At 37.4% G+C, this 27,695-nt stretch overlaps 1 protein-coding gene across 2 annotated transcripts; it reads left to right on the top strand.

Moving 5' to 3' along the window:
- The first annotated feature begins 5,083 nt into the window (after nt 1-5,083).
- On the top strand, nt 5,084-22,386 carry LOC141141553 (T-box transcription factor T-like). 2 transcript variants are annotated; one of them, XM_073629147.1, is made up of 8 exons: nt 5,084-5,289; nt 7,881-8,145; nt 8,652-8,786; nt 9,557-9,618; nt 17,297-17,355; nt 19,420-19,596; nt 21,263-21,395; nt 22,119-22,386. In XM_073629147.1, the coding sequence occupies exons 1-8, from the start codon at nt 5,084-5,086 to the stop codon at nt 22,384-22,386; spliced, it is 1,305 nt and encodes a 434-aa protein (XP_073485248.1). The 2 variants fall into 2 exon arrangements, with proteins under 2 accessions (XP_073485248.1, XP_073485249.1); XM_073629148.1 differs by having other exon boundaries at nt 17,297-17,359; nt 19,427-19,596.
- The last annotated feature ends 5,309 nt before the right edge of the window (nt 22,387-27,695 follow it).

Genomic DNA, 27,695 nt, shown 5'->3' with positions numbered 1-27,695 from the left:
TGACAGATGGATACCACAGTGACATTTTCAAGAACATCAGAGAATGACAATGGCTAAAAACAGACATGGCCAAAGATATAGCAATGACTTCATCAAATATCACAACAAAAATTACTTTAAAGCAGGGTTTTTCCTGAGCTTACCAAGAGAAAATAGTTTAGAAAATTACACACGTATATAAATACCTTTCTTCCACCAATAAAAAAGATAACGTTGTATTTTTTATTGCTGGAAGAAGAGTATTTATACTGTATATGTCTGTAATTTTTGATACTATTTTCATTCATTATTTTACATTTTTAAAGATATTTTGTATTTACATAATTACATTTTAGTTGTTTTTGATACACCACATGTGTCCTGTGAAAGCAACTTCCCTTTGACCAGTATTATAATCACCTTTTTTCTTTTGTATTAATACATATGCTGCATGGACTGCACTGACTTAGTGAGTTGGCATATTTCTACGGTTTAAACCATTTTACTACTTTATTAGCAATAAAAACTGACAGGGGTTCTAATTCTTCTCCACTGTATCCATCCCACTGGATATCGCATGAGATAAAATACTGCATGGTTTCATAAGATAAATACTGCATATTTCAATACCACATGTTTTATTTTGGTAGCTTTCTTTGTGAATTGAAAAAAAAAATTTTCAAACGCTATGAGCTATTTTAACATTCCTGACGGTAATCCCGAGTGTGGATCGGGGTGAATTTTCAGTATCAAAAGCGGTAACCCCAAGCCACACTCGGGATCGCATCGCAGGATCCAGGTACAGCTTACTTACATTGTCCCCTGGATCCTGTGATGTCTCCCCGCTCTGTGTGCGAGCTGTCCTCTGCTCAATTCATCACAGAGCCGGGCTCCGTCCCCTACGAGTGTTGCGATGCATGGGGACGGAGAACGGCGCCAAATTCAAAAAGTGAAACACACACTATACATATAGTACACTGTAATCTTACAGATTACATTACTGTATGAAATCATTTCACATCCCTTTTGTCCCTAGTGGTTTCTCCAGTGCCCTGCATGCAGTTTTATATTATAAAAACTGTTCTTTCTGCCTGGAAACTGGAGATTGTCCATAGCAACCAAAACCATCCCTTTACATCAAAAGTGGTTTTAGACCAGCTAGAAAACAGTGATAATAAATTAGAATCACTTGCAGAATTGAGCGATAGTGATTTGTGGGGAACTTCGTCATCAAACACAATGACAGCGACAATTCTGCAACTGAGCAAATTTCAGTGTTTTTGATTTGATTACATTATTGAATAATTTTTATTATTATTATTATTATATTATTATTATTTGTTATTATATATTGTTATTTAATATATTATAATTTATGATTTAGTGTTTCAAACTTTATTATACCTGGGATGTCTACTAGACTCTTGTTTGGACAGATTTAAGTGTGTTATTCCTAAGAATTACAGGCCTACAATATAAAATGCCAAATTTCCATGCAAAAGAATTGTACCGCTTTGAGCATCAGAAATCTCAAATAATCATACCACCAGGGAGGTTAACACACGTTTTAAAGAAGAAAATACTGCTTTGTGAATGGAGCCTGGTAATGAGTAACAAGTCAGCAACAAGTGCATGCTCTGCTTTAGGCACCCCAAGCTTACAAATGTAAAATAAAAAATTTTTTTTTTTAAATTAAAACCCTAAATTACCACCCCTAAAACAATAGCTCACTTTTTTATCAACATAATATAAACAACATACTGCAAAAATAAATGAAAACCACAACATTTTCCTCCATGAGACAAAAATCAATTTTTTATTTATAAATTAATTAAAAAGATGTGTGCACCCTTTTATAGTGAGGGGGGTGGTTTATACAAAAGCCATCTTATTTTCCCTTTTAGGCCTGCTGGCCAGAGTTAAAAAGCCATGCTGTGCATTAAGGTTTTAAAAAAATATCCCTGGTGATCAGTAGTGGCTGGTGCTTAATATTTGGGGGAGGGGGGGGCGGCAAACAAACCTTGTCGGCTGCGATTAGTCCCCCCTTCCCCGCAGGAGACAGATGATGCCCCTAACCCACCATTTTTTGAAGCCAATTAGAGCCCAAAAAAGCCCAAAAAAACCCCTATTGAAATTCATGCGTCCGGCGCCCTGCATGTAGATTAGGGGCCGGGTGCATGGATTAGGGGGGCGGCGCTGATGGTGATTCTGCACAAAAATTAGCTGGGACTAAGAATCTTGAACCATCAGTATTCGCCTCAAACCCATGGCAGCAGCAAACCAGAACCTCATCCCTAATATACGGTAGAGTACACATTTTACGATATTAGACAACTATCATGCAGCCCACTATAAAGTCTGCAGCTATCACCTACCATTTAGTATTGTGATTAGCTTCTCCCCCTTTTTTCCTGCCCCTGAGGAGAACTAAAGAAAATAAAGGGGACCCTGACAGTTTTTTTTTTTACTTGGTGGTTGCATTCTCAAATATTGTTTATGTGACAGTGCTTTATATTAAATTAACCTACAAATGCATATAGTATTCAAATAACATGACATTAACATAACAATGAAAACTTTGCAAGCCAATAACATTAATGAAACTAAATATACCTGTATAGATAGATAGATATTCACTAAAAGAATTGAGAATTCTCACTTTGCAAAGTAAATGTTCACCTAGCGTAGCAAATAAGGTGAGCCTGGGTTCACTTCAAACATCCGATTATGTGAAAGTAAAGATATCGTATTCACACAGGTTAATTTACTAAAGGGGTAGAGACTGTTCATTTAACAAAGTGAATATTAGTAAATAAATTAAACGTGTATTCACTTTTAATACTCAATCATGTAAAAGGAGAATACAAATACTGAATATTTGCTAGCAGAAGAATGTGTATTCAAAGCAAGCACAGGTTCACTTTATTTACTGACATTTCCTTTGTGAAGTGCACATCATCTACTTTTTCTGTAAATCATTCCCAAAATGAACACATTTTCCAAACTGTACATTCACTATGCTTGCTGAACATTCTCTATTCAGTAAATCAAGCCCCATATAGAATGTAAATACACACATACACAGGGACCAGACATGAATCTAGTACAGTTGTAGTCATGATAAAAGCACAGATGTATCTCCTTGGTTTAAGTAATGTGTTATACCAGCAACATAAACTATTTACTGGATATGCTGTATACTGGACACACTAAATTTATTATTGCAACTTCTAACATAAAGGATAGTGGTAGTTAAACATGGAAAACAAAATCATAGCTTTTACACTATTTCTTTTTATCTCCAGCATGTGTCTAAAGAGGCTGGGAATGTTTAAAGAGATCCCATTGAATGGTTTCCTGTCCATTGTCACCTTTCTCCTGCCATTCACAGATTCTCACAGAAAGTAATAAAGCACCCCCACAACATACAGCACAGACACTGTAAGCAAGTCTACCTTTACACACAATTCTGAGAGATGGGCATGAATAAATTTAGAGTACAAACAAGCACTTTCTCCTACATTGCATTAGCTAGTTTTGTGAGACTGAAATTAGCCACCCTAATATATTGATTTTTGTAAAGTGAGCATATTCAACGTTAGAATTAACTAGTTGTGATTTATTTGTTTCTTTTTAAAGTTTTTCTTAAGTTTTTAAGGGTAGTGTACAACAACAGAATTACATTCATATATAGATAAAGTTACATTATGAGTGTGACCTAGTATAAATTATTGTAAATATATTGTTGCTGTACTACAGATAAAAAAATGTACATTATGTGATAGTAACCACCTTTTCAACCAGATGACATAGTTAGTGGGTATTTTTGGGGGTACAGAGGGGGTCAAGGGGTTCCTGGGATGGGTGGGGGAGTAGGCACTCAGTCCTATTGTGTCTCAAATGATTATGACAAGGGAAAGTGGAGCCATCAGCATTCTAACAACAAGCAATCAAAGCCTTGTCATTGTAGTTTGTTTTTTAAAGTAATTACTACTTAATATTTAAAGTCATAATAACCACATGTAATCATTTAGTGTACATACATTCCATGTATTCATAAACAAAAGTTATGCAATATACATATATATATATATATATATATATATATATATATATATATATGTCGGCGTACAATGTAATACTGACACACACTTAGGTTGGACTTGATGAACTTGTGTCTTTTTTGTTTCAACCTCACCTACTATGTAACTATGTAATCATTACTATATTATATTTATCTGTTTTAAACAAAATATATAACCTATACAAGATTATACACAGCTAATTTTGCAAAATGTATTTTTCTGCTAAATCCATCAATACCCATACCAACAATATAGTAGAATGACACAATCACTAAGGGCATAACCACAATAAATACTGTACTGAATTATTGAACTGTATGCAGTATCTAGGCACAGAGATGTGTTCACAGGTTTGTCTATATGCAGCTGCTAAAATATAAAATTTACTAAGCACCATAGTATTTTACTCCACATCACATGGCAAATTTGAGTAAAGCTAACAATTGTGGTTCCTCGGAATGTTGCATAAGATAGTAAATATTCACTTTAAATTTAAATTCTGTACATAGATTGGTTAAACTCCCTCACTCTCAGGAAAAAGGATTTCAAATTAAAATGTGACCAGGTGTCATCCCTGCTTAATTGAAGACAGGTTATTTGGCCTGATACACCATTTCCTCACTGCACCAGAGCTCTTTGAAAAAGGTGCAAACATTTGGAGATTTGCATAAAGTTACTCTGACTTGCAATTAACTTCAGAAGATTATCACAGTGTGCAGGGCAGACCAATCAAAAGACTTATTGACAAACATCAAAGGGTACCTTAGCAAATCAGAAACCTCCTGACCCTACTAGTGATGTCATCAAACTAAAGCCCTGCCTATTTATTGGAAAGTAAAGTAATAAAATCCTGTTTAGTTAAACCTCAAGCTGACACAAGTCATTATCTCTGGATTTACTATTGCCAAAGACATTAACTACTGATCACACATATTTGACAGAATCCTGATAACACTTCTATATCTCCATTGGATCTGCTGAAGTTATTTTATTTGTGTTGAAGGAGCACGACTGTAGGGATGAGCTTAAGTGCAACGGATAGCTGTGGAAAGAACTTGCAGTACCGAGTAGATCATCTTCTCAGTGCGGTGGAAAATGAACTTCAAGCTGGCAGTGAGAAGGGGGATCCCACAGAAAGAGATCTTAAAGTTACTCTGGAGGAACAGGAACTGTGGCAGAGATTCAAGGAGCTCACCAATGAGATGATTGTCACTAAAAATGGAAGGTAGGAGCAAGACTATATAGTAAAAAGTTCTTTCTTGACTCTGGAAGTTCTTCCAATTTTCTTGTACACAGAATAAGCTATACAATTTTGGAAGCTTCCTATTTGCTAAAGTAACATCTATTACAATTACTGATGCTAAGATAAATCCATTTTTAGAAAAATATTATTTGTTTACCTTCCAAAGACTACTTTTAGGAAGATATAGATAGACAGACATTCCACAAAATGCTTTGTTTAATGCTTAATGTCAAAATGATCTGATTATATTAATAGCTGTTTCATGTTATTATAAACTCTATGCAGAAATTACACAATAAAAAATGCATAAACTGCTGATTCCAATGTGATTGCTGCATTGAAGCTGATTTACTAAAGGAGCTAAAAATCTTCACTCATTAATTGTAGCTGTGTTCGCTTTAAATACCCAATCATGTGCCAATAAAGTATACATGAATTTTGCTTTTTCACACGATTAGATAAATAAAGTTAATCTTCACTCAAGTAATTGAATGAACATTCCCCAATTACTTTAGTAAATCAGCTTGATTTGTGCCAGCCTGATCTACAATGTAACCAGCTTTAGACATGAAAGATTCACATAGATAAATTTCTCTGATAAGCATTTAGGGGCAAATGAACCCCTTGATACACAAAACATATATATATGTATAAGAATATGCATTTAGGATACATACACACTATGTCTTTCTAGAAAACCTGTAAATATGCATTTTATCAATACTTAGTGCTCATTTAGGCTCCATGCACACTGGGCAAAAAAAGCTGCCCTTGGCAGACAAAATTGCTTATATAGAGCATTTTGCGTACAAAGTTTAGATGAGTTTAAGAGAGTTTTGTGTTTTTTTCTGCGAGAAAGCTCCAAGCAGAAATGCAAACCAGAGGGGTTTTTTCCTGCCTGTAAATGTTGAGCTCAAAATATGCCTGTAATCGCCCCAATGTGCATGGACACATAGGATAACATTGAGTTGCTTAAACAGGCAGAACACAAAACTCCTGTAGAAGCAGCGATTTTTAGCCAGTGTGCGTGGAGCCGCACACTAGCCATGCTGGGACTGTATTGGGCACTGGGACACTGGTGTTAAATGAATAATAAAGTAAAGAATTTTCAGTTAGCTTAGTGAATAAAGTGAAACTCTGGTAACTTCAATTATCAAGTCATGTGCAAGACAAGATCCTTTAAGATCAATCACACTGCAGGGGAAATATTTGATTTAAATTTCCCCTTCACATGACTGCTTAGCTATATTCACCAACATTTATGATATATAAACATTCTCTACCTCTGTAGTATATCAAGTTCATGGACTGCAAAGAAAGTTCAAAGACAAGAGCACAAATATGCATAGCACTACAGTGCACACAGGATAGATTTTTTGTACACAAAAGGACTTTGTAGACAGAGATACCATGCATGTACTGTATATAACTGGAATCTCTATAAATGTATATTATAGTATAGATGTAAGAGGTCAATCATGTGGCTCCAGTAGCAAAGTAATTAAAGCTGCTTCTCAGTAGATGAGCTCTTTGACCTTAAATTAAAGACAAAAGAAGGCACTGAGTTGAAAGGTAATAAACAAGGAGTATAGTTCATTTCCTTTCTAACACCCTCTTTTGAATCACTTTATTTGTCTTTTGATAAAAAGACACAAGGCCTAATTTACTAAAGTCTAGCTTACACACTGCCCATTAGGTTTAGCAGTGATTGGCCTCCTTTGGTGGGTACATTGATTCTTATTTTATATATACCCGTATTATTGGGTACTCATGGGTAATAAATGCTGTGTTTAGCTGTCTGTCTCTGGGTACAACCTAGTATGGCTGATCAATTAACAAAACACAAATTAGGAATTTTCAATTGTAAGCAAAATATCTTAACTCAACAGACAAGAATACATTGAAAGCAGCTGTAAACTTTCAGATAGAAATTGTAATAAGATTAATTGTAATGATAATTAATATTATTGTAACATAATTGTAAATGAATCCCAAAATAGTACATCAGTTCTCATATTTAATAATAAAGATATTGTTTACATAACTGCAATTATTATTAGTAGAAAGTGTCTCTCTTATTAAAAAAAAAACACTCACTTTTAAATATATTTAAGTTATTTTTTTTTAATTTGCAATGATACCACGGATTAAATGTTATTAAATGTTATTAAACAAGGTGTTCTGGTAATAATATAGTAACTAATTGTAATTATTAATTCCAAAGACTAAAACATGCTGAGAAGTAAATGACCAAATATTAAGATTAAACAGAAACATTAAAAACAAGAATGGATTCAGGTCTAAAAATCCATTATTCCTTGTAAGGTAAGGACACATTATATACCCTTTGTGTGATCTGCTGAGTACTGGTATAGATGCTTGACGTAAATGATTTTAGGTCTATAAAATGGGTTATAGCAGCACTTTTGCTATACATCATTGCATGACCTTTCATGATCTTTCTTTGTACTTTGACAATATATAAAGATTTGTTTTTGACTTACGGATCCTATTTTTTTAAATTTTCACATTGTGTAGTAAACAAAGCAAATATTTTTCTTTTTTTTTTTCAGACGAATGTTTCCTGTGTTGAAAGTGAGTGTTTCAGGCTTGGACCCAAATGCTATGTATACTTTCCTGCTTGATTTCGTAGCGGCAGACAACCATCGATGGAAGTATGTAAATGGAGAATGGGTGCCAGGAGGAAAACCAGAGCCTCAGGCTCCCAGCTGTGTTTATATTCACCCAGACTCTCCCAACTTTGGAGCTCACTGGATGAAAGACCCTGTCTCTTTCAGCAAAGTCAAACTCACCAATAAAATGAACAGTGGAGGCCAGGTAATAAAAACCACTTAATAAGGTGTTTGCAAGAGGGGAGAAAGGTGGATGGGACTGTAAAAGTTGTGTGGGAAAAAAAGGTATGCAAATTCTGCCCAATATTAAAAAATGCAACTAATTAAAAATTGTAAAAATGTGTTACCTACATTATGTTTACTTTATGAACTTTAGAAAAAGCGGATTCATTTATTTTTTTAGCAATCAAGACCAATGTTGCCCAAGCAATGCAATACATTGGCAATTATTTAAGACAGAAGAGAAGAGGTACACTCAGCTTTCTGAGTAAATATTTCCAGTTAAAATGACCAATCATATGCAGGGGAATAAAAAAAAACACACACACAAATTTACTTTTCCTATAATTGGATGATTGAAATGAACACAAGTTAACATTTTGTGCTCCGTAAGAAAATTAGCCCCTGACAGTGTTCTATCCCTTTGTTATTTAATACATACATGTATTTCTGCATGGTTAATGAAAATGTGACATTTCTCAATCCTTTCAGATAATGTTGAACTCTTTACACAAGTATGAGCCCAGGATTCATATAGTGAGGGTTGGTGGACCCCAGCGGATGATTACCAGCCATTCCTTTCCTGAAACTCAGTTCATAGCTGTGACAGCTTATCAGAATGAAGAGGTAAGTGGAGTTCACGTAGTTCTGCAATCTTACATTATCTGATCCTCTTTTTGCAATAGGGTTATCAAACTGATAATATTTTCAGCAATCGTAGTTAATTTGTGTCAGCTTCAAGCATCCAAGTTCATCTAAAGTTCTCAAAGTCTTTTCAGCTTCCATGTACGTGGTGAGGTGTTTAAAATGAGAAAAGGTTTTCAGGTTTCTAACATACATACAGGGCCATTCACACTGGGTGCATTTGCACTGGACAGCCTTTTCCAGCATAGTCCAAATGCAAGGGCATGCTTTCGGCGTGCATTTAAAAAAAAAAACAAGCTCCCCTTATCCCACTACACACACCCAGGCTGTAACAACAAACAGAATATAACTTTATGCTATAGCTATCAGTAAAGAGCACTTTTCATTGTACACACTGCACAAAGCCTGAGAAGCAATTACAGCATCAATACAAAAATTGTGCACATTTAAGCCAGCATATGGGGATAAGAAATAATGTTAATCTCCAAACTTACTTTGGCACAAACCCCAGATGATGTGTGCAAAAATTAACTTAGATGTAGTATAGGCTGTACTAGCCTTAGATATACCTGCACTGAAAAGCTGCACATTTTTTAACTTATGTGGTTGTATTATGCCTATTGTTATGGAGGGTTGGGGATGCTGGTATTTTACAATACATGCACCAATGCTTTAATTTGTACAAAAAATGTAATTTAGATGTGACATATCCGTGAGCTATAATTTGATTTTTTTTTTCCTTTCCTTTCTAGATTACAGCTCTTAAAATTAAGCACAACCCATTTGCAAAGGCATTTCTAGATGCTAAAGAAAGGTAAAAATGATTGCACCTACATTTTATTTTGCTGATTGAGCTAAAGTATGGGCACTAAAAAAAATATTTAGCCCAAACTATCTTTTTAACTAATTTGCCTGGGAGGGAGTTAATAAAGGCTAACAGAAGTGAGTGTATACTGACTTTATCTAATGATAAGATATGGTCTTTCTGTTTGGCGATAAAATACATTAGTAAAATACATTTGTTTCCTATGGGAACTTGCTAATCTCATTTGCCAGGTTCCATTCTCCAAAGTCTAATATAGACCCACAAAGAAATGAAATAAAATATGGTATTTTTACTTTTTTTTTTGTTAATGACTGTTGACATCAAGTATAACATGCACATATCTGTAGCAGCCTGCAGCCCCTGCAGCTATTCCTGAATACCGGGTCCTCCTGATTGGCAAGACTTCCTGGAAATGTGAAAGCTGGCACCACTCCCTCCCACCTCCTATATGTTCCTTTTGGACCTTCACTGCGACAAGCTGTCCTACTGCCCAATTACTGGCCCCATGCTGTGGGGTCTTAGAGGCTGGTGCAAGCAAGTGCAGGTACCTAGGCAAATGCACTTTACACTTTTTTTTTTAAAACAAAGTCACTTTAATTTACAGATTTTCCAAACAGCCCATTAAACCTACGCTATTATGCCAAATGTAATTATTACATTTTTATAAAACATTCATATGTATACGTGTGTATTATGCAACAAAAGCACAATGTTAGTATAACTGTTCATCAGGCTTCAGCCTTACAAGGCACATTTTATCAGCAAAGACATCTGACTTGGTTATCCTTTTTCATGACTCCCATCCCACCACCCTTCAAACATCCTTTATTGTTCATCTTAATGGCAAAGACAATGCTTACATTATGTGTGCAAAGTTCCAAGAATTTGACTGCACGTTTACTCTATTTGGTTTACGTGAATAGTCGTCAAGAAGCATTTCTGACGACTCTATAGGTGACTCCTGACTTGCAAACACAACACTTTGGAATGTGTCATGGGAAGCAGATGCTGTGCATGATGTGGGGACTAGAGAGGCTTGTTTGGAATGGCACATATATTGAAAAGCTCTGTTCTATTTAGTAATTTCTACACTTCTTTAAAACTGTTACCATATAGCAAGTCCATCTTTCCTGGAACCCTGTTGGGATCTGTGATCTTCTTGGCTTAAGATCATGTTTCTATATTAAGTTGCGCTATGCTCTCATGTGAGTGAATACTAGCAATAAACCTTAATAATGCAAAATTTTATATATAAAGTGACTTTGTACATAAATAAAAATTGATTGATTAATTGATTAGATAATGTTTTAAATAGTCCACTGTTTTAAGTTGATTTTCAAACATGAAATTAACACACGCTACACCCAAGAGTCGTGGTTAAAAGAGATAAAGACCTCCACCTCTGCACACACTGCCGCTTACCAACTCCAAATAATCTCCTATTACAGGAGATCACACTTGCTTGTGGCTTAATACCTAGCCCGTGCCTTTCGAGAGGTGGAACGGTGATTCCAGTGTCTTCACAGAATGTAATCTTTCAGGGGCACGTGTTGCCCATTGATCCCCTAAAAGACAAAAAAGCTTCCATAGTGTAAAATCCTAGGTTACTTTATTTAAATGCTTCCTTTCTTGTGTGAATAAGACACATAGTGGCATTCAACAGGCCCCAGGATGACGTCAAGTGTGATGAAATGCTTAGGGAGGAGCGATGTACTGACTGACGTCACTGCGTTCACGCAGGTCAAGGAGTGACGGACTGCTATCGCGAGCCAGCCAGCTCGTTTATACTGCAATCTCTTATTGTTTTAACTGTAAGTGCAATAGTTTCCTATTTAAATAAAGTAAGCTAGGATTTTACACAATTAATGATAAAAAAGTCCAAAAATGTTGAAAAAAAATTTTTTTTTACTTTTTTTTCTGTCAGTAAATTTTGTAACTAAGTAATTTTTCGCCTTCACTGATGTGCGCTGATGAGGCGGCACTGATGGGCAATGATAGGCTGAACTGGTTGGCATTGATGAGGTGGCATTTATGGGCACTGATAAGGCGGTACTTATGGGCACTGATTAGGTGGTACTGATGAGGGGGCACTAATATGCTGCACTTATGGGCACTGATAGGTGGCACTGATATGTGGCACTGATGAGCACTGATAGGCGGCACTGATGGGCACTGGTAGGAGGCACTGATGGGCACTAATAGGCACCGGTGGGCACTGATAGGCGGCACTGGTGGGCACTGATAGGCAGCACTGATGGGCACTGATAGGCGGCACGGATAGGCTGTACTGATGGGCACTGATGGGCATTGATGGGTGACACTGATGGGCGACACTGATGGGCATTACTGATGGTCATTGATTGACAGCAGTGATGGACAGCACTCATAGGCGGCACTGATTTCCAGCACTGACTGGCATCGCTAATGGGCACTGATTGGTGGCACTTGTGGGCAGTGGTGGGTACTGATTGCTGCCACTGGTGGGCACTGATAGCTGGCATTGGTGGGCAATGGTGGGCACTGATTTGTGACACTTTTTTTCAATATTGTAATCAGGGCACTGATCAGGGCACCAATATTTAAAAAGGGCCCAAAATACATCCCTGGGAATTACAGACCAGTTAGCCTAACATCAATTGTATGTAAACTCTTGGAGGGGATGATAAGGGACTATATACAAGATTTTAGTAAAGAGAACTGTATCATTAGCAGTAAACAGCATGGATTCATGAAGAATCGTTCTTGCCAAACCAATCTACTAACCTTCTATGAGGAGGTGAGTTGCCAGCTAGATAAAGGAAGGCTCGTAGACGTGGTGTATCTGGATTATGCAAAAGCATTTGACACAGTTCCCCATAAACGTTTACTGTACAAAATAAGGTCCATTGGCATGGACCATAGGGTGAGTATATGGATTGAAAACTGGCTACAAGAGTGAGTTCAGAGGGTTGTGATAAATGGGGAGTACTCGGAATGGTCAGGGGTGGGTAGTGGGGTCCCCCAGGGTTCTGTGCTGGGACCAATCCTGTTTAATTTGTTCATAAACGACCTGGAGGATGGGGTAAACAGTTCAATCTCTGTATTTGCAGAAGATACTAAGCTAAGCAGGGTAATAACTTCTCCGCAGGATGTGGAAACCTTGCAAAAAGATCTGAACAAATTAATGGCTACATGGCAAATGAGGTTCAATGTAAAAAATGTAAATTAATGCATTTGGGTGGCAAAAATATGAATACATTATATACACTGGGGGGAGAACCTCTGGGGGAATCTAGGATGGAAAAGGACCTGGGGATCCTAGTAGATGATAGACTCAGCAATGGCATGCAATGCCTAGCTGCTGATAACAAAGCAAACAGAATATTGCCATACATTAAAAAGGGGATCAACTCCAGAGAAAAAACGATAATTCTCCCGCTCTACCAGACTCTGGTCCGGCCGCACCTAGAGTATGCTGTCCAGTTCTGGGCACCAGTCCTCAGGAAGGATGTACTGGAATTGGAGCGAGTACACAACAACAACAAAGCTAATAAAGGGTCTGGAGGATATTAGTTATGAGGAAAGGTTGCGAGCACTGAACTTATTCTCTCTGGAGAAGAGACGCTTGAGAGGGGATATGATTTCAATATACAAATACTGTACTGGTGACCCCACAATAGGAATAAAACGTTTTCGCAGAAGAGAGTTTAACAAGACTTGTGGCCACTCATTAAAATTAGAAGAAAAGATGTTTAACCTTAAACTACGTAGAGGGTTCTTTACTGTAAGAGCGGCAAGGATGTGGAATTCCCTTCCACAGGCTGTGGTCTCAGCGGGGGGCATCGATAGTTTCAAGAAACTATTAGATAAGCACCTGAATGACCACAACATACAGGGATATACAATGTAATACTGACATATAATCACACACATAGGTTGGACTTGATGGTCTTTTTTCAACCTCACCTACTATGTAATTATGTAACTATGTAATTCCTTGATGTCCCCATGCGTGGAGATGCCACTGATTGGTTCTCCTCACCACACACTCTGTCAGTGTGAGGTGAGGAGCGCCAATTACTGACACTTCCTTGTTTACATGTGACTGGCTGTGATTGGACACAGCTGATCGCATGGTTAAAGAGCCGCGGATGTGGCTCTTTCCAGAGATCGGGGTCGCGCAGTGTCCTAGCAACACAGCGCATCCGCGATCGCTGCGCGCCCCCGCGGGAGCGCGAGGGCGGAGATTCCAGAACGTGAGCCGCCCCGCCATCATTTGACGGTGGGCGGGCGGCAAGCAGTTAAACAAAAAAATATAATTGCTAGTTTTCTCTTACAATGTGAATCAATAAAAGTGAACAGAATCATTGACTGTATAAAGAATATAAAGAAATTAAATTATCATTTAGTGCATAAATCCATAAATATTGTCCATGAATAATCCTTTAAAGTGCTTAACCACTTCAGTCCCGGAAGGATTTGCCCCCTTCATGACCAGGCCATTTTTTGTGATACGGCACTGCGTCATTTTAACTGACAATTGCATGGTCGTGCATCGCTGTACCCATTAAAAATTCACGCCCTTTTTTCCCCACAAATAGAGCTTTCTTTTGGTGGTATTTGATCACCTCTGCGGTTTTTATTCTTTGCGCTATAAACAAACAAAGAGCGACAAAATTGAAAAAAAAAAATGTTTTTGAATTGGTGTAAATTATAATAATTATGCATAATATTTAAACAATTATCCTCCACTATCACTAGAGGACTCGGCCACAAATGTTATTGTGTATGCAACAAACTCCACTGATCCCCTGACCTTGCCTGGTCCTGTTACAATGAACTTAATATTAACATAAGTCTTCAATGGTAGTAATGAGCAAACTAGGCAAATTGCAGCAAACCCAGGAAAAGCATGTGCAAAACCCTAACATACCGTTGATCTTGACTAAGTCTAGCAGATCTTGTCACTTTTTCAGGGTCAGTTTGCAAGCCTTTATTAAAAAGGGCCTGAGTAGTTGATCAGTAGGGAGGGGGTCTATTAATGCAGCTTTTAAGGCAACAGTGAAAATCTCCACATGAAGTTGTGGATGCAGTTCATTACTCCTTTAAAAGTGACATTTGGTGATTACAAACAACAACCGGAGGATCTGTCATTTAGTGGCTGAAGTAGTACCATTACTAAAAGACAGAACCCCGCCAGCTTCTGTTTGTCAACAAACCAGGGGATCTGTCTTTTAGAAGTGGTATTATTACCATCTCTAAATTATAGATTCACATCAGCTTCTATAAGCAAAGGGACCAGAGATCCTGAGTAATGTCTTTGACAAATCTGATAATGATAATATTTGATCAATGATGTCACTTAGGTTCCTCAACATAGTTTTCACATTCCAGCAGCACCAGGTAGTTGTCATTTGTAACAGGAGAAGTGGGGGGTCTACATCGTCATGCATGGTTCATCATGATTGAAGTGGATCTACATTGCTGATTGATGTTGAATTTGCATTGAGGGCATTGTTCCTTGTTAAAAAAAACGAAGGACTTGTTCCATGGTGTGGGCATTTTTACTTAATATTTCCCATTTTTGTGAAAGAGTATCAAGGAGTACTCTTTCCATACTCATTCACGTGGGGAGAGGGGTGAGCTGGATAACTGGGGGCCCACTCTCGGAAAGACTTTCAGAGTCTTACAAGTCCTCCCCCACAACCCTTTTTGGAGGACAGGATGTGGAGATGAGGTCTTTTCTCCCTTTCAATGGGGACAAAGTGCCTTGCAATGGTAAGGAGGATTAGTCACTCCCAAATTCAAGGTACCCTTCTAATGTTGAGGGCATATTGCCTGGTTGGTTCAGTGAAGGAGATACATGTTTACTGCCCTTCTCTTCTGGCCATCCAAACTGCATACCTATTAAAGAGTATGAGTTTTTAGGGGGATGCCACATTTCTTTTTTCTTATTAAGCTTGTCTAAATCCAAAGCTCATCCGTACACAGGTGTCCGTTTATGAAGCAGTGATCAGCGGTGATCCTGAGGATCACCGCTGATCACAGTCCATAAACAGTTTATGAAACAGTGATAATCGGGGGAGAACATGTTTGAACTTGTTCTCCCGCCGATTATCTCTACACACGGAGAATCCTCATTGAATGACACAGTAACGGCCAGTTTATGAAGTGGTGATCTCACCGCTTCACTGGCGATCTGTGTCAGAATTCACACTCCCAGGTTCACCATCTCAGAGGTGGTGAATCGGGGAGTGAAGAGGAAATCTGGGGGGATCTGAGAGGGAAGGAGGAAGATTTTTAACTTCCTTATGCCTCGTTCAGACCCCCCAACACTGTAACCATGTCCCCCTGTCATATTTATGTGTATACATATTTATACATATATACATATAATGTGTATATGTATATATATATCATGTGTGTGTATATACATGTATATATAGTGTGTGTGTGTGTATACATATGTGTATAATGTAGGGGGACACATTATTTTATTAACATTAATCCACGCCGTTGAGCAGTGATAATTTATCACTGCTTGATAAACTGACATCTGGTGCTGTAATCTCGTAAAGTCTCACGAGATTCCAGTATCAGGGGACGTTCTCCACTATTTGAAGCATTTGTAGATCACTTCACTCCTCCAAAGGTGAAGCGATCTACACCGCTTCATAAACTGGCACACAGAGGAGAAGATTCTTCACTGTGAATGCCGGAGAACGAAGCAGTGAATAGATTTCACTGCTTCATAAACGGACACCTTAGTGGTCTCTTGCAATACTGTTGGGTGTTAATGTAATCAAAAAACAAAATATATGTTACAGTATGTACACTGTGTTTTTTTTATTATTACACCCTCCAACATTACATGATACTACTAAAAAGGTGTTCATATATGTTTTACAACAGCTGCTCTTATATTTCTATCCTCACAGGTTCCCTTTAATGTGCCAGGAACACCTGAATATTGTTACATAGATTTTGACAAAGTGGATAGATGTATTTACACCCTATTCCCTCTTTTCTCCTACAATTGTTTTCAGAACCAAAAGTATATCTATAGCCAAAATTGTTTGCTTTTCTCTACTTCAGATAGGTGAGGGTCTGTCAGATTTTTTTTGCCATTTCACGTTCCATTGGCTAATTTTTTCCTCCACTTCCTTTCCTGTGGACACAACAGGAAATACAAGATCTCTTCAATTAATGAAAATCCCTTGTTAGCCAATTATCACTGAAACAGTTGTCTGGATTAGACTATTTCCCCTCTATTGCTGTTCTGGTGACAGTTCAACTTTTTTTTATCAGTGATCATCACTATACAAAGATACAAAGAGAGTAAATCGTGAATCCTTTAAAGTACAAAGACAACATAAATAAATACCGTTATATATATATATATATATATATATATATATATATATGCAGACTTAATAGTAATAATAATAATATATTATCTGTACCCCTCTTTACATTTGCTCCCCCACATTTTGCATATATAATTTTGAGGTACACTGTTACAGATCACATGGGCTCTCACAAACTCAGTGAAATTATCAATCTTCCATTAAAACCAGGTTACTGGAATTAAATTAAGTGTGGACAGGAACTTTACTTCCATTACACAACTGATAAAAACTGATAAATATTGCATTCTGACTGAGAAAATGTTCTTTGTTTTTGACAGGCATGATAACAAAGATATTTTGGAAGAAGGACTTGATAATCAGCAAGCTTTTTCACAATGTAAGTTTGTAAGTTTAATTTTTTTCTCCCTCTTTTGTGATAATAGAAACAACTTAAGAGATGCTTGTAACAGAATATGAAAGTTTGGTTGAAAATATACATTTTTAGTGCGTGATTATTAGCAATAACCCACTCAAGTCAGTTACGACGACAAACTGCAGTCAGGTCAAGACCCCAATGAGGACGACAAGCATGTAGATGAGCTTCCCTGAGATGGTTTCTGACAGTTTGTGCAGAAATTTTTGGTTATGCAAACCGATTGTTTCAGCAGCTGTCCAGGTGGTGTGGTTACATGTGGTCTGCGGTTGTGAGGCCGGTTGGATGTACTGCCAAAATCTCTGAAACACCTTTGGAGACGGCTTATGGTAGAGAAATGAACATTCAATTCAAGGGCAACAGCTCTGGTGGACATTCCTGTAGTCAGCATGCCAATTGCACGCTCCCTCAAAACTTGCGACATCTGTGGCATTGTGCTGTGTGAAAAAAAATGCACATTTTAGAGTAACTTTTTATTGTGGCCACCCTAAGGCACACCTGTGCAATAATCATACTGTCTAATCAGTATCTTGATATGCCATACCTGTATGGTGGATGGATTATTTCGGCAAAGGAGAAGTGCTCACTAACACAGATTTAGACAATATTTGAGAGAAATAGGCCTTTTTTGTACATAGAAAAAGTTGTAGATCTTCACGTTCAGCTCATAATAAATAGGGGCAAACACAAAAGTGTTGCATTTATAATTTTGCTCAATATATATATATTTATTGGAAGAAATGTAATAAATATTTATTTGCATTAGCCCAGCTAAGCTGTCTTTGACATATTTAGAGGAGATCGCTTTAAAAATAAAATTTCATTGGGATTTGCATAAACAATTGCTTTTATTTCACTAAGAAAAGGTGGGAGTCAGGGCTGTCTGCCAAGTGTTAAGACATGCATGTTCGAACACAAAGTCCATATTTATATATGGAAACATATTTGGCAGTCAAATCTCATGTTTATAGAAATTAAAGAATACAAATATAAAACCCATAGGATTTGAAAATTGATGACATGCAGTAGAATGTAATTTTAACATGTATTGTCACTCACTGGGGTTGATTAACTGAAGACAAATGTACTGTGCACTGTAAGTGCACAGGCAAGTGCAGTTGCTCTAGATCTGAGGGGAAACTCTGCTGATTTCTATCATCCCATCATGTGCAAGCAAAAATGCTGTTTTTTATTTTCCTTGCATGTTATTAGGTATTCTTTGCAAAATGAAGCTTTATCTAATTAACTAAGCTTTGGCGCAACTGCACTTGTAGTGCACAGTATATTTGCTTTTAGTAAATCAACCCCCATATCTATTTATTTTGAGTAAACAAAATGTTTTAATTAAATTCAATATGCAAGCAACATCACAATTCTGTAAAGCAGAGTGAGACCAATATACTCTAAGTATATTTTTTTAAATAAATCTACACAATCAATGCTAAGTAATCTGGAGTGTAAAATCTGCAGTTTCGGTGCCTTTCATTACACAGCAATTGGGCTTTTGAAACTCAGTTGTGTCTAGACACTATAAATAATTACACAGCACAAAATATAATCTGCATAATTTAAAGTTATCATCATGGGTTCATGTTTGAAAAGCCTTTGTGGGTATGGTCTGGAATTTTATTAACTACATTCAGGTGGACATATTTGCTTGCTATATACGGTATTTCTGCTTCTTGTCTGTGCTTTGCTAATACTTCAATAGTACATCAAGACTACAGATACATGTTATTAAAAATAACATACTCTCTGCAGTCTACCTATGTGTTCTTTGGTAGCCAGGGTCTGTTTGATCTAGGCTGCCTAGGTTTTACGTCATCGAGAATGCATGTTTATCACGGCAAGAAAGAGCTTTTATTAGAAAATTGATGTTGCAATTCAGACTTATATTCTATAGTTCAATGCTAGGTGTGAGTTTTAGAGATAGATCTGTTTTAAAGAAGCTGCTGATATTTTAATGTGTACATTGTATTCCAATTCTATTTGAATTTAAAACAACCGATTTCTGTTTTCTTACTCCAGTTGGCAGTTGGCTAATTCCTGGCACTGGATCAATGTGCACACCATCTAATCCTCACTCCCAGTTCGTAACCCCACTACCTATTTCTTCTTCCCATGGCTGTGATAGATATTCTTCTTTGCGAAATCATCGGGCAACTCCATACCCAAGCCCATATTCTCACAGAAACAATTCTCCAAGTAAGTTTCAACACTAGTCTATAGGCTTAAAAGAATTAAGTATATGGGCAGAGGCGTAAATGAATAATACCAGCTAGGTTGCACTTTGCTGCATAAATTAATAATATGCAGACATCCATTTCTTGAACTGCAAAACAACCTCCTCTCTAATTGCCTAGGCGATCCGGACAGAAGTGGGAGTGGGTACCTTTCAAAACCAGGTACCTGCTCCCCCCAAAAAAGTGTCCAAAAGTTGAAGAGGAGTAGGTAAAAAAGTGGAGTTCCACTTTAATACATTAAAAAATGAGAAAGAGAAGGGACATTGCTCCCAAAGCACATACCCAGGCTTTTCTCAAGTAACCCGAGTCTTCTTTGCAGTCTTTTTGCTATCATTTATATTTTAATGTAAAACAATGATATTGCCAATCATAGGTCCATATTAGCAGGATTAATTAACATTTCCATAACATAATAATGGATTCAGTAATAATTACCTATATTTTTATAAAAAAAGAAAAATGCAACAAACTGCAGTAAAAAATATTTATTTTGTTATGTTGTAAAGAAAAACACTTAATTGACATACAAAACATGCCCAGTATTTTTTTAAAGTGTCTGAAGCAGAATGGAGTGTAACACTGTTGTAGTAGAGTTCTGAAAAAAGAAACCTGTGATTAAAGGAATGGGCAAGTTGTAATTGCTGTTCTCTTCTTCCAAAATGTTGTTTGCCTGGGAGATAAACTGTTACTATGGCTTTCTCAACCACTGACCCATTGCTCCGACTTCAAGTGTAAGTCAGTGCATTAAAAAAAAATCCAAGCAGTGTTGTGAATTTTGTATCAAGTATATGGGCAGAGGCACAAATGAACAATACCAGCCAGGCTGCACTTTATTGTATAAATTAATATGCAGACATCCATTTCTTAGACTGCAAAACAACTTCCTCTCTGAATGCCTAGGGAGGAGTAAGAGAGAGTACCTTTCAAAACCAGTAGGGGAGGAGGCAAAAAAGTGGAGTCTCGCTTTAATACATTCAAAAATGAGAAAGGGAAGGGACGTTGCTCCCAAAGCACATGCCAAGGCTTTTACCAAGTAACCTGGGTCTCCTTTCCAGTTGTATTGGCATCATTTAAAGTGTTACAAACATATTTAAATATTTCATTTCAGTGGTGGGTCTAACTTTTTTTATATTGTGTACATTCATTCTCAGACTTGATAGCAACTTTTCCTTTCACAATTTTTTAAAATAATGTTAGGCATTATAATTTGATGAATCTAAAACTAAGGCTGGCCACACATGGTCGAATTTCGAAAGAATTGTTTTTTGAAAATCAGAAATTTTGTGCGTTTTTTGATCAGATGATGCCACCATTGATTTCAAAATGCGAGCAACCAAGCCTTCAATTTCACATGCTACAGAAAATAATTTTTGTGGCTGGGAATCTTCTTTTCTTTCCGGGAATTTTCTTTTCTTGCACATGTACATTTCTTTTTTGATTACATTTCTCGCACGATTTATAGCAACAATTATTGCAATAATTATTCAGAATATGGGCTAACTGAAAATGCACTATAGGTCCACTTAAAAAACAAAATATGAGCAAGCTGATCTCCAATACCTTTTACCAGAGTAACATTAGAAATATATAACTATTGCTTATATGATTTGTTTACTTTTTTTTTGTAGCAAGCATAGCAGATAATTCAAACACTTGTCTGTCTATGCTCCAGTCACATGACAACTGGTCTAGTCTCCCAATGTCAGCCCATACAGGAATGCTACCAATGTCTCACAACAGTGGATCTTCAAGCAACTCCAGGTAAGTGATGTTTCTTTTTCTGTCTGAAGCTGATGAGAGATGGCTTCGCACTGCACTGCTGCTTTTGACTTTTTGAAAGTGCACCAAAACCATAGGACATAATAGAAGTCTATGGGAAAGCGCAGCTAACCCACACAAAAATTGCGGGTACACTGTGCTGCAGCCAGTGTGCATTGGATCAGTGTGAAGCTGCCCTTACTAGGGAAGTTGAAATGTTTTACTGAAAAAAATTCACAAATATATTCACTTTAATTGTCCAATCATGTGATAAGCATCTGCATATGACTGGGTATACAAAGTGTCCAGAAATTTGCTTTTCACATGACTGGATAAGAAAAGTGAATGTTCACACGCTTCTTTTGGTGAATTTTCTCAGTTGCTTTAGTAAATCAGCCTCTTAGTGTTTGGCGAACTATCCTTCTATTTATCTAATCAGATCTACTGTCTATATGTCTTAAAACTATTCTGTAGCTAACACTAGTACTCCATTTATAGATACTAATCATCATCATCATTATTTACTAAATGGACACAGTCAATAAATACAAACAAGACATATTTTATAAACTAGGCTATTATTTTTATTATTATTGCTGTGATATGATGCATATATCTGTATCTATATATAGATATATACATATATTAGCTATATATTAAACATGTGTGCATACCCATATACTTACTCATGATATACTTACTCATGCTTTATATTTTGTTTTACAGTCAGTATCCTAATTTGTGGTCAGTGAGCAACAGCACCATTACACCAGCGTCTCAGTCTGGAGGAATTTCTAATGGCTTAGGATCTCAGTACGTAAGGGCTTCCCCAGCACACTACCCATCTCTTTCACATGGAGTACCTTCACCATCCTCAGGATCTCCCTTATATGATCATGGAGCAACTACAGAAATCACAGACAACCAATATGAAGTCACAAATCATTCCAGGTTATCCTCCCCATGGACAGCAGTTACACCAAATTCAATGTAGGCTAAAGGCTTGTATGAATGTTTCAAATAAACTAAATACTCCGGCATGGACCCAAATGAATGAAGAATTGAGGAATCCTGGTGAAGATGCCTGTTCCAGAACAGTTTTGTGAGAATGCTGAAAATAGCATAGATTTGAACAAAAGTATTGTCACTTGACATTTGAAATGGCAATAAGGACATAAGTGTCTAACCATGGACCTGTATGCTTACTGTATATATACTGTGAATGTAAAACAATGATACCGACAATCATAGGTCCATATTAGCAGGATTAATTAAAATTTACATAACATAATATTGGATTCAGTAATAATTACTTATATTTTTTATAAAAACAGAAAAATGCAACAAATTGCAGTAAAAACTATTTATTTTGTTATGTTGGAAAACAACACTTAAATTGACATACAAAACATGCCCAATATTTATTTAAAGTGTCAGAAACAGAATGGATTGTAACACTGATGTAGTAGAGTTCTGAAAAAAAGAAACCTGTGATTAAAGGAATGGGCGAGTTGCAGTTGCTGTTCTCTTCTTCCAAAAATGCTGTTTGCCTGGGAGATATACTGATACAATGGCTTTAGTACTTTCTCAACCACTGACCCATAGTTATGACTTCAAGTGTATGTCTGGGCAAAAAAATTCCAAGCAGTGTTGTCAGCCCTGCTAGATTCTCCCCCGTACTCCCTTGCTAGATTACAGAAACCTCATCTCATCTCCATAAAATACAGTGGAAATGTTCCTGTAGTTTAACTGGGGAGAACCAGACATGCACTTTTACTCAGACTTTACTTTCTGCATACTTTATCCGGTCAGTGACTCAGAACGTATTAAAACCAGAGATTTTCAAATTTTTAAAAATGTACTCGGTGCATGAAACACACATATTTTTTCTCAGTACAAATTTCCTTCAATGCTGGCATAATAAATGCATTGCATTTTTTTATTTTCTGTCTTTTATATCTCTCATTTCTTTCCATGTTATTTAAAAGAAAAAAAAAATGGTACTTACATGGCACTAAGAATCATTTCAAAGTTTGTAAATGTGTCAACTAACTAACTAAATTAAATCTGTGTGGGTTTACTTAAGTGAAGCAAACCAGTGTTCCCATCAGACTGAGATGAAAAAAGACTGCAACTAAATGGTCAAAACAAGCAAAGTTAACTTTACATCATCTCACTTTTCCTTAAGAAATCACCTCCATAGTATAAAAAATAAAGTAATTGTGATTAAAGCAGTATTAAACCCAGAAGCAAACATGATATCATATATATAATCATATAATATAATAATAATTGTATTAAATATATAATAATGTTATAATCATATAATATATTTTATATTATGGATATATTATAACATTATAATACAGCTTACCAATTCCTAGATGTAATGGCTGCATTGGTTTCCATTTTTTTAGGCTTTCCTTTTTCTATTTTCATCTGGTGAACCAGCCAGCAAGTCTGTTGTTTATCAAAAGCACAAGCTCTCCAGCAAAATGTATCAGTTTACATGGATGAGACAAACCGTTTAACACTGGCAGGAGTTATTAAAATGATCAGCTTTTCTTTAGTAATGCAAAAGCTTTATCCCAAAAGGAACAAAACTGTTTGCTGTAACCGATTATAAAGTGTGAGCTGGAGTTTGGCTTCCATTCATTAGTAGTCTAAATATGCTAATACATTTTACACTCCCCTATCCCCACTCCCCAGAATGACAATGGTGTTTTCTGCTGTGCCCCCTGTTCTCATTCCTCCACAGTTGTGTCTCACTAATACTAGAGGTGTGTTACTGGCTAGAGGGGAAAAAAGCCAAAGAAAAGAAAAATGATGCAGCCACCAGACCTAATAATTGTGAAGCTACGATATAATACATTTTTGGGTTTAATACTGCTTTAAGGAAATACATCTCTTAGCACGTGAATAAAATCTCACATGTGGCCCTAGTCTTGTTCTATTAGTAAATCACTATAATAATGTATAATTTTTGATTATAGGAAAAATTCATGCCAAAGAAAGCTTTTTTTTTTTTTCTTGTTTTTAACCACCATTTCCATTGTACAAAGGGAACAAAGAAAGAAAGTACTAGGGAAAATTTGAATTTTAGACAATTAATGCGATGCAAAGACATGTGAAGAAAGACAAGAAAGACGTGTTAATGTTTATGTCAAGTTGTCATGTGGAGAAACGAGAGTCTGAGTCAATGTGATTATGTTATTGTGAAACTTACTTTTATACCTTTTATTTATATTCGGTATGATGTCCTGGATGTATGTGTTGTATATATTAAAATATGCTGAAAGACAATCAGAATAAATGTTTTAACAGTCTTTAATATGAAATATGTATTATTTATAATATGTAATATATGTTTCATGTCATTTAATTTATTCAATTGAACATTTTTTTTAAAATAGTTTATTTTTAATTTTATCTAAAGAAGTAGACATGGAAAAATCTGCCTAAAGCTTTAAGTTCTAGTAGCTGAGTAATCAGCAATTTTCATGCCATGCTCTTCAAATATTTAGCACTTGCCAAGAGTCCTGAAATAGTCCCGTTAATAGTTAAAGTTGCAGCACCCAAGCTGAGCGCATTATCATATTGTAACATCTCATGCAAATACACATAGCAAAAGAATATGTTACTTTGTGGAATTAGTGAATCACCGTAGTGCTCCGGTGTAGGTGACAAATTCTCTTTAGGTACTATATGCCGTAAGCAATGTGGAATTTCAGCTCATGTTAGTTGTTTGCAGACTGCCTGTTGACTTAAGTAACACGTATATGTGAAATGTCCGCATTATTTCAGTCTATTTATCATGTGGGCCCAGAAAATTGCCTAGCCATCTGAGTTTTCACTTTTTTTTTTTTAAGGATAAGGACAATTATTAATAATAATAATAATAATCATATATATATATATATATATATATATATATATATATATACCGTATTTATAGGCGTATAACACGCGCCGGCGTATAACACGCACCCCAAGTTAAGGAGGGAATTTTAAGGAAAAAAACTTTTAGGAGTAAAGTTTAAGGAAGAAAAACTTACATTAAAATGCCCATCAATGCAGCCTTATTGGTGTCCATCTGCAGCCTTGTCAGTGTCAGTGCAGCCTTGCCCCAGTGTCCATTGCAGCCTTGTCAGTGCAGCTTTGCCCCAGTGCAGCCTTGTCAGTGCAGCTTTGCCCCAGTGCAGAATTGTCAGTGCAGCCTTGCCCCAGTGTCCATTGCAGCCTTGTCAGTGCAGCTTTGCCCCAGTGCAGCCTTGTCAGTGCAGCTTTTCTCCAGTGCAGCCTTGCCCCAGTGCAGCTTTGCCCCCATGCAGCCTTGCCCCAGTGCAGCCTTGCCCCCCCACATGCAGCCTTGCCCCTGTGCAGCTTTGTGGGATCGCCGCGATCCCTGCCGTCATACACAGCCCTGTGTAAATTTAAATATGGCGCCGAGACTGCAGGGACTCGGCGGAGCGCTGATACACATAGCCGAGAGTCCTCGGGTTTTCTCGGCGCCGCTTACAGTCCCGCCCAGTCCCGCCCTATGGGCGAGACTGTAAGCGGCGCCGAGAAAACCCGAGGACTCTCGGCTATGTGTAGCTCCGCTCCGCCGAGTCTCTGCAGTCTCAGCGCCGTATTTGAATTTCCACACGGCTGTGTATGTCGGCGGCGATCGCTGCAATTGCCGCGATCGCTCCGATCACACACAATTGGGGGGGATCGGCCTATAACACGCACCCACGATTTTCCCCTGATTTCAGGGGAAAAAAGTGCGTGTTATATGCCGATAAATACGGTATATATATATATATATATATATATATATATATATATATATATACAGTGGAACCTCGGTTTGCAAGTAACGCGCTTAACGAGCATTTCGCAAACCGAGCACTGTATTTCTAAAATTCCTAACTCGGTTTGCGAGTGTTGTCTAGCAAAACGAGCAGGATTCAGGCCAAAAGCGTTGTGCAGTACAGCTTTTGGCCTGAGGTGGGGGGCACCGGAGCCAAGCAGAGCCGAAAGTCGACGATCGGCGCTGTTCGGAAATGCACAGAAAGGCCCAAGGACAGTTCGGCTGACCTCGGCAAACATTTTCGTCCGTTTCCTAGGCTCTCCCGCACCCCCCGCTTCTCAACGCATGCGGTATTGCATCCCATCGAATTATTTTCGTTTCCACTGACTTCAAAGGGAAAACTTGCTTTGATATGCGAGTACATTGGATTATGAGCATACTCCTGGAATGGACTGTGCTCGTAATCTGAGGTTCCACTGTATATATATATATATTTTTTTTTTTTGTTTTTTTTTTTGTTTTTTTTTTGTTTACTGAATGCTTATAATTTTCTATGTAATCTACAAACTCTTTAAATGCAATGATTCAAGATATTGATTGTTTATTTATTTATATGAACAAGTGTAGCAAAAGTGATGATGAAAACCATGAGGATCTCATGAAGGTACGAAGGTCTTGCAAAATGTCCTAGGAGCTTTCATGCACCGTAAGAAGATCCACCAGCACTGTTAGAGTTGGTACTTCCTCCTAGCCAGCAGGAGAAATTCTTTAATCAACATGGAATTGAGTAATCGTGATTTTCTTCTGGCCACACTTTCTGCACATGTGATTTCATGGCAAGTCTTACAAGACTTCCATATGGTACTGAACATTAGGTAAGTCAATCTGAGCTGCCTGATTCCTTGATACCATGCTACCAGATAAAAGGGGTAATAGGGGATGTAAAATCTACCAGAAGCATTGACAGATGGCCAATCAACCAGAACTGTGCTAATACGAAAACTAGATATCTTTATGTCTGCCTCCTCCCCCCCTCCACTGCCACATTTGGCACATTTTGGGAGAAGCAGGTACCTGGTTTTGACAGTTTGCCGTGGCAAAGTGAGCCGGAGGGTCGACCCCTCCCTCCTCCCACCCCCCGCAGCCAGCCCATTCACAGAGAGCAGCGTGATTCACGCAGGAGCAATAGGAAACTGGCTGTGAAGCTGAAAAGGCTTCCTTGCCAGTTTCCCTTAGCCAAGAATCGGCTCGGGTGAAGACAACGCTGGATGTCTGGACAGGTAAGTTCCCTAAAGCCGTGTACACACGGCGGACTTTCCGACGGACTTTCAACAGAATTTTGACGGACTTCCGACGGACTTTTTAACGAACGGACTTGCCTACACACGATCACACCAAAGTCCGATGGATTTGTACGTGATGACATACACCGGACTAAAATAAGGAAGTTGATAGCCATTAGCCAATAGCTGCCCTAGCGTCGGTTTTTGTCCATCGGACTAGCATAC

Source organism: Aquarana catesbeiana, linkage group LG04 (assembly GCF_042186555.1).
Source record: "Aquarana catesbeiana isolate 2022-GZ linkage group LG04, ASM4218655v1, whole genome shotgun sequence".
In the NCBI taxonomy this organism is placed as follows: domain Eukaryota; kingdom Metazoa; phylum Chordata; class Amphibia; order Anura; family Ranidae; genus Aquarana; species Aquarana catesbeiana.
The sequence above is the reverse complement of the archived record's forward strand: the minus strand, read 5'-3'. Positions and strand labels throughout refer to the sequence as shown.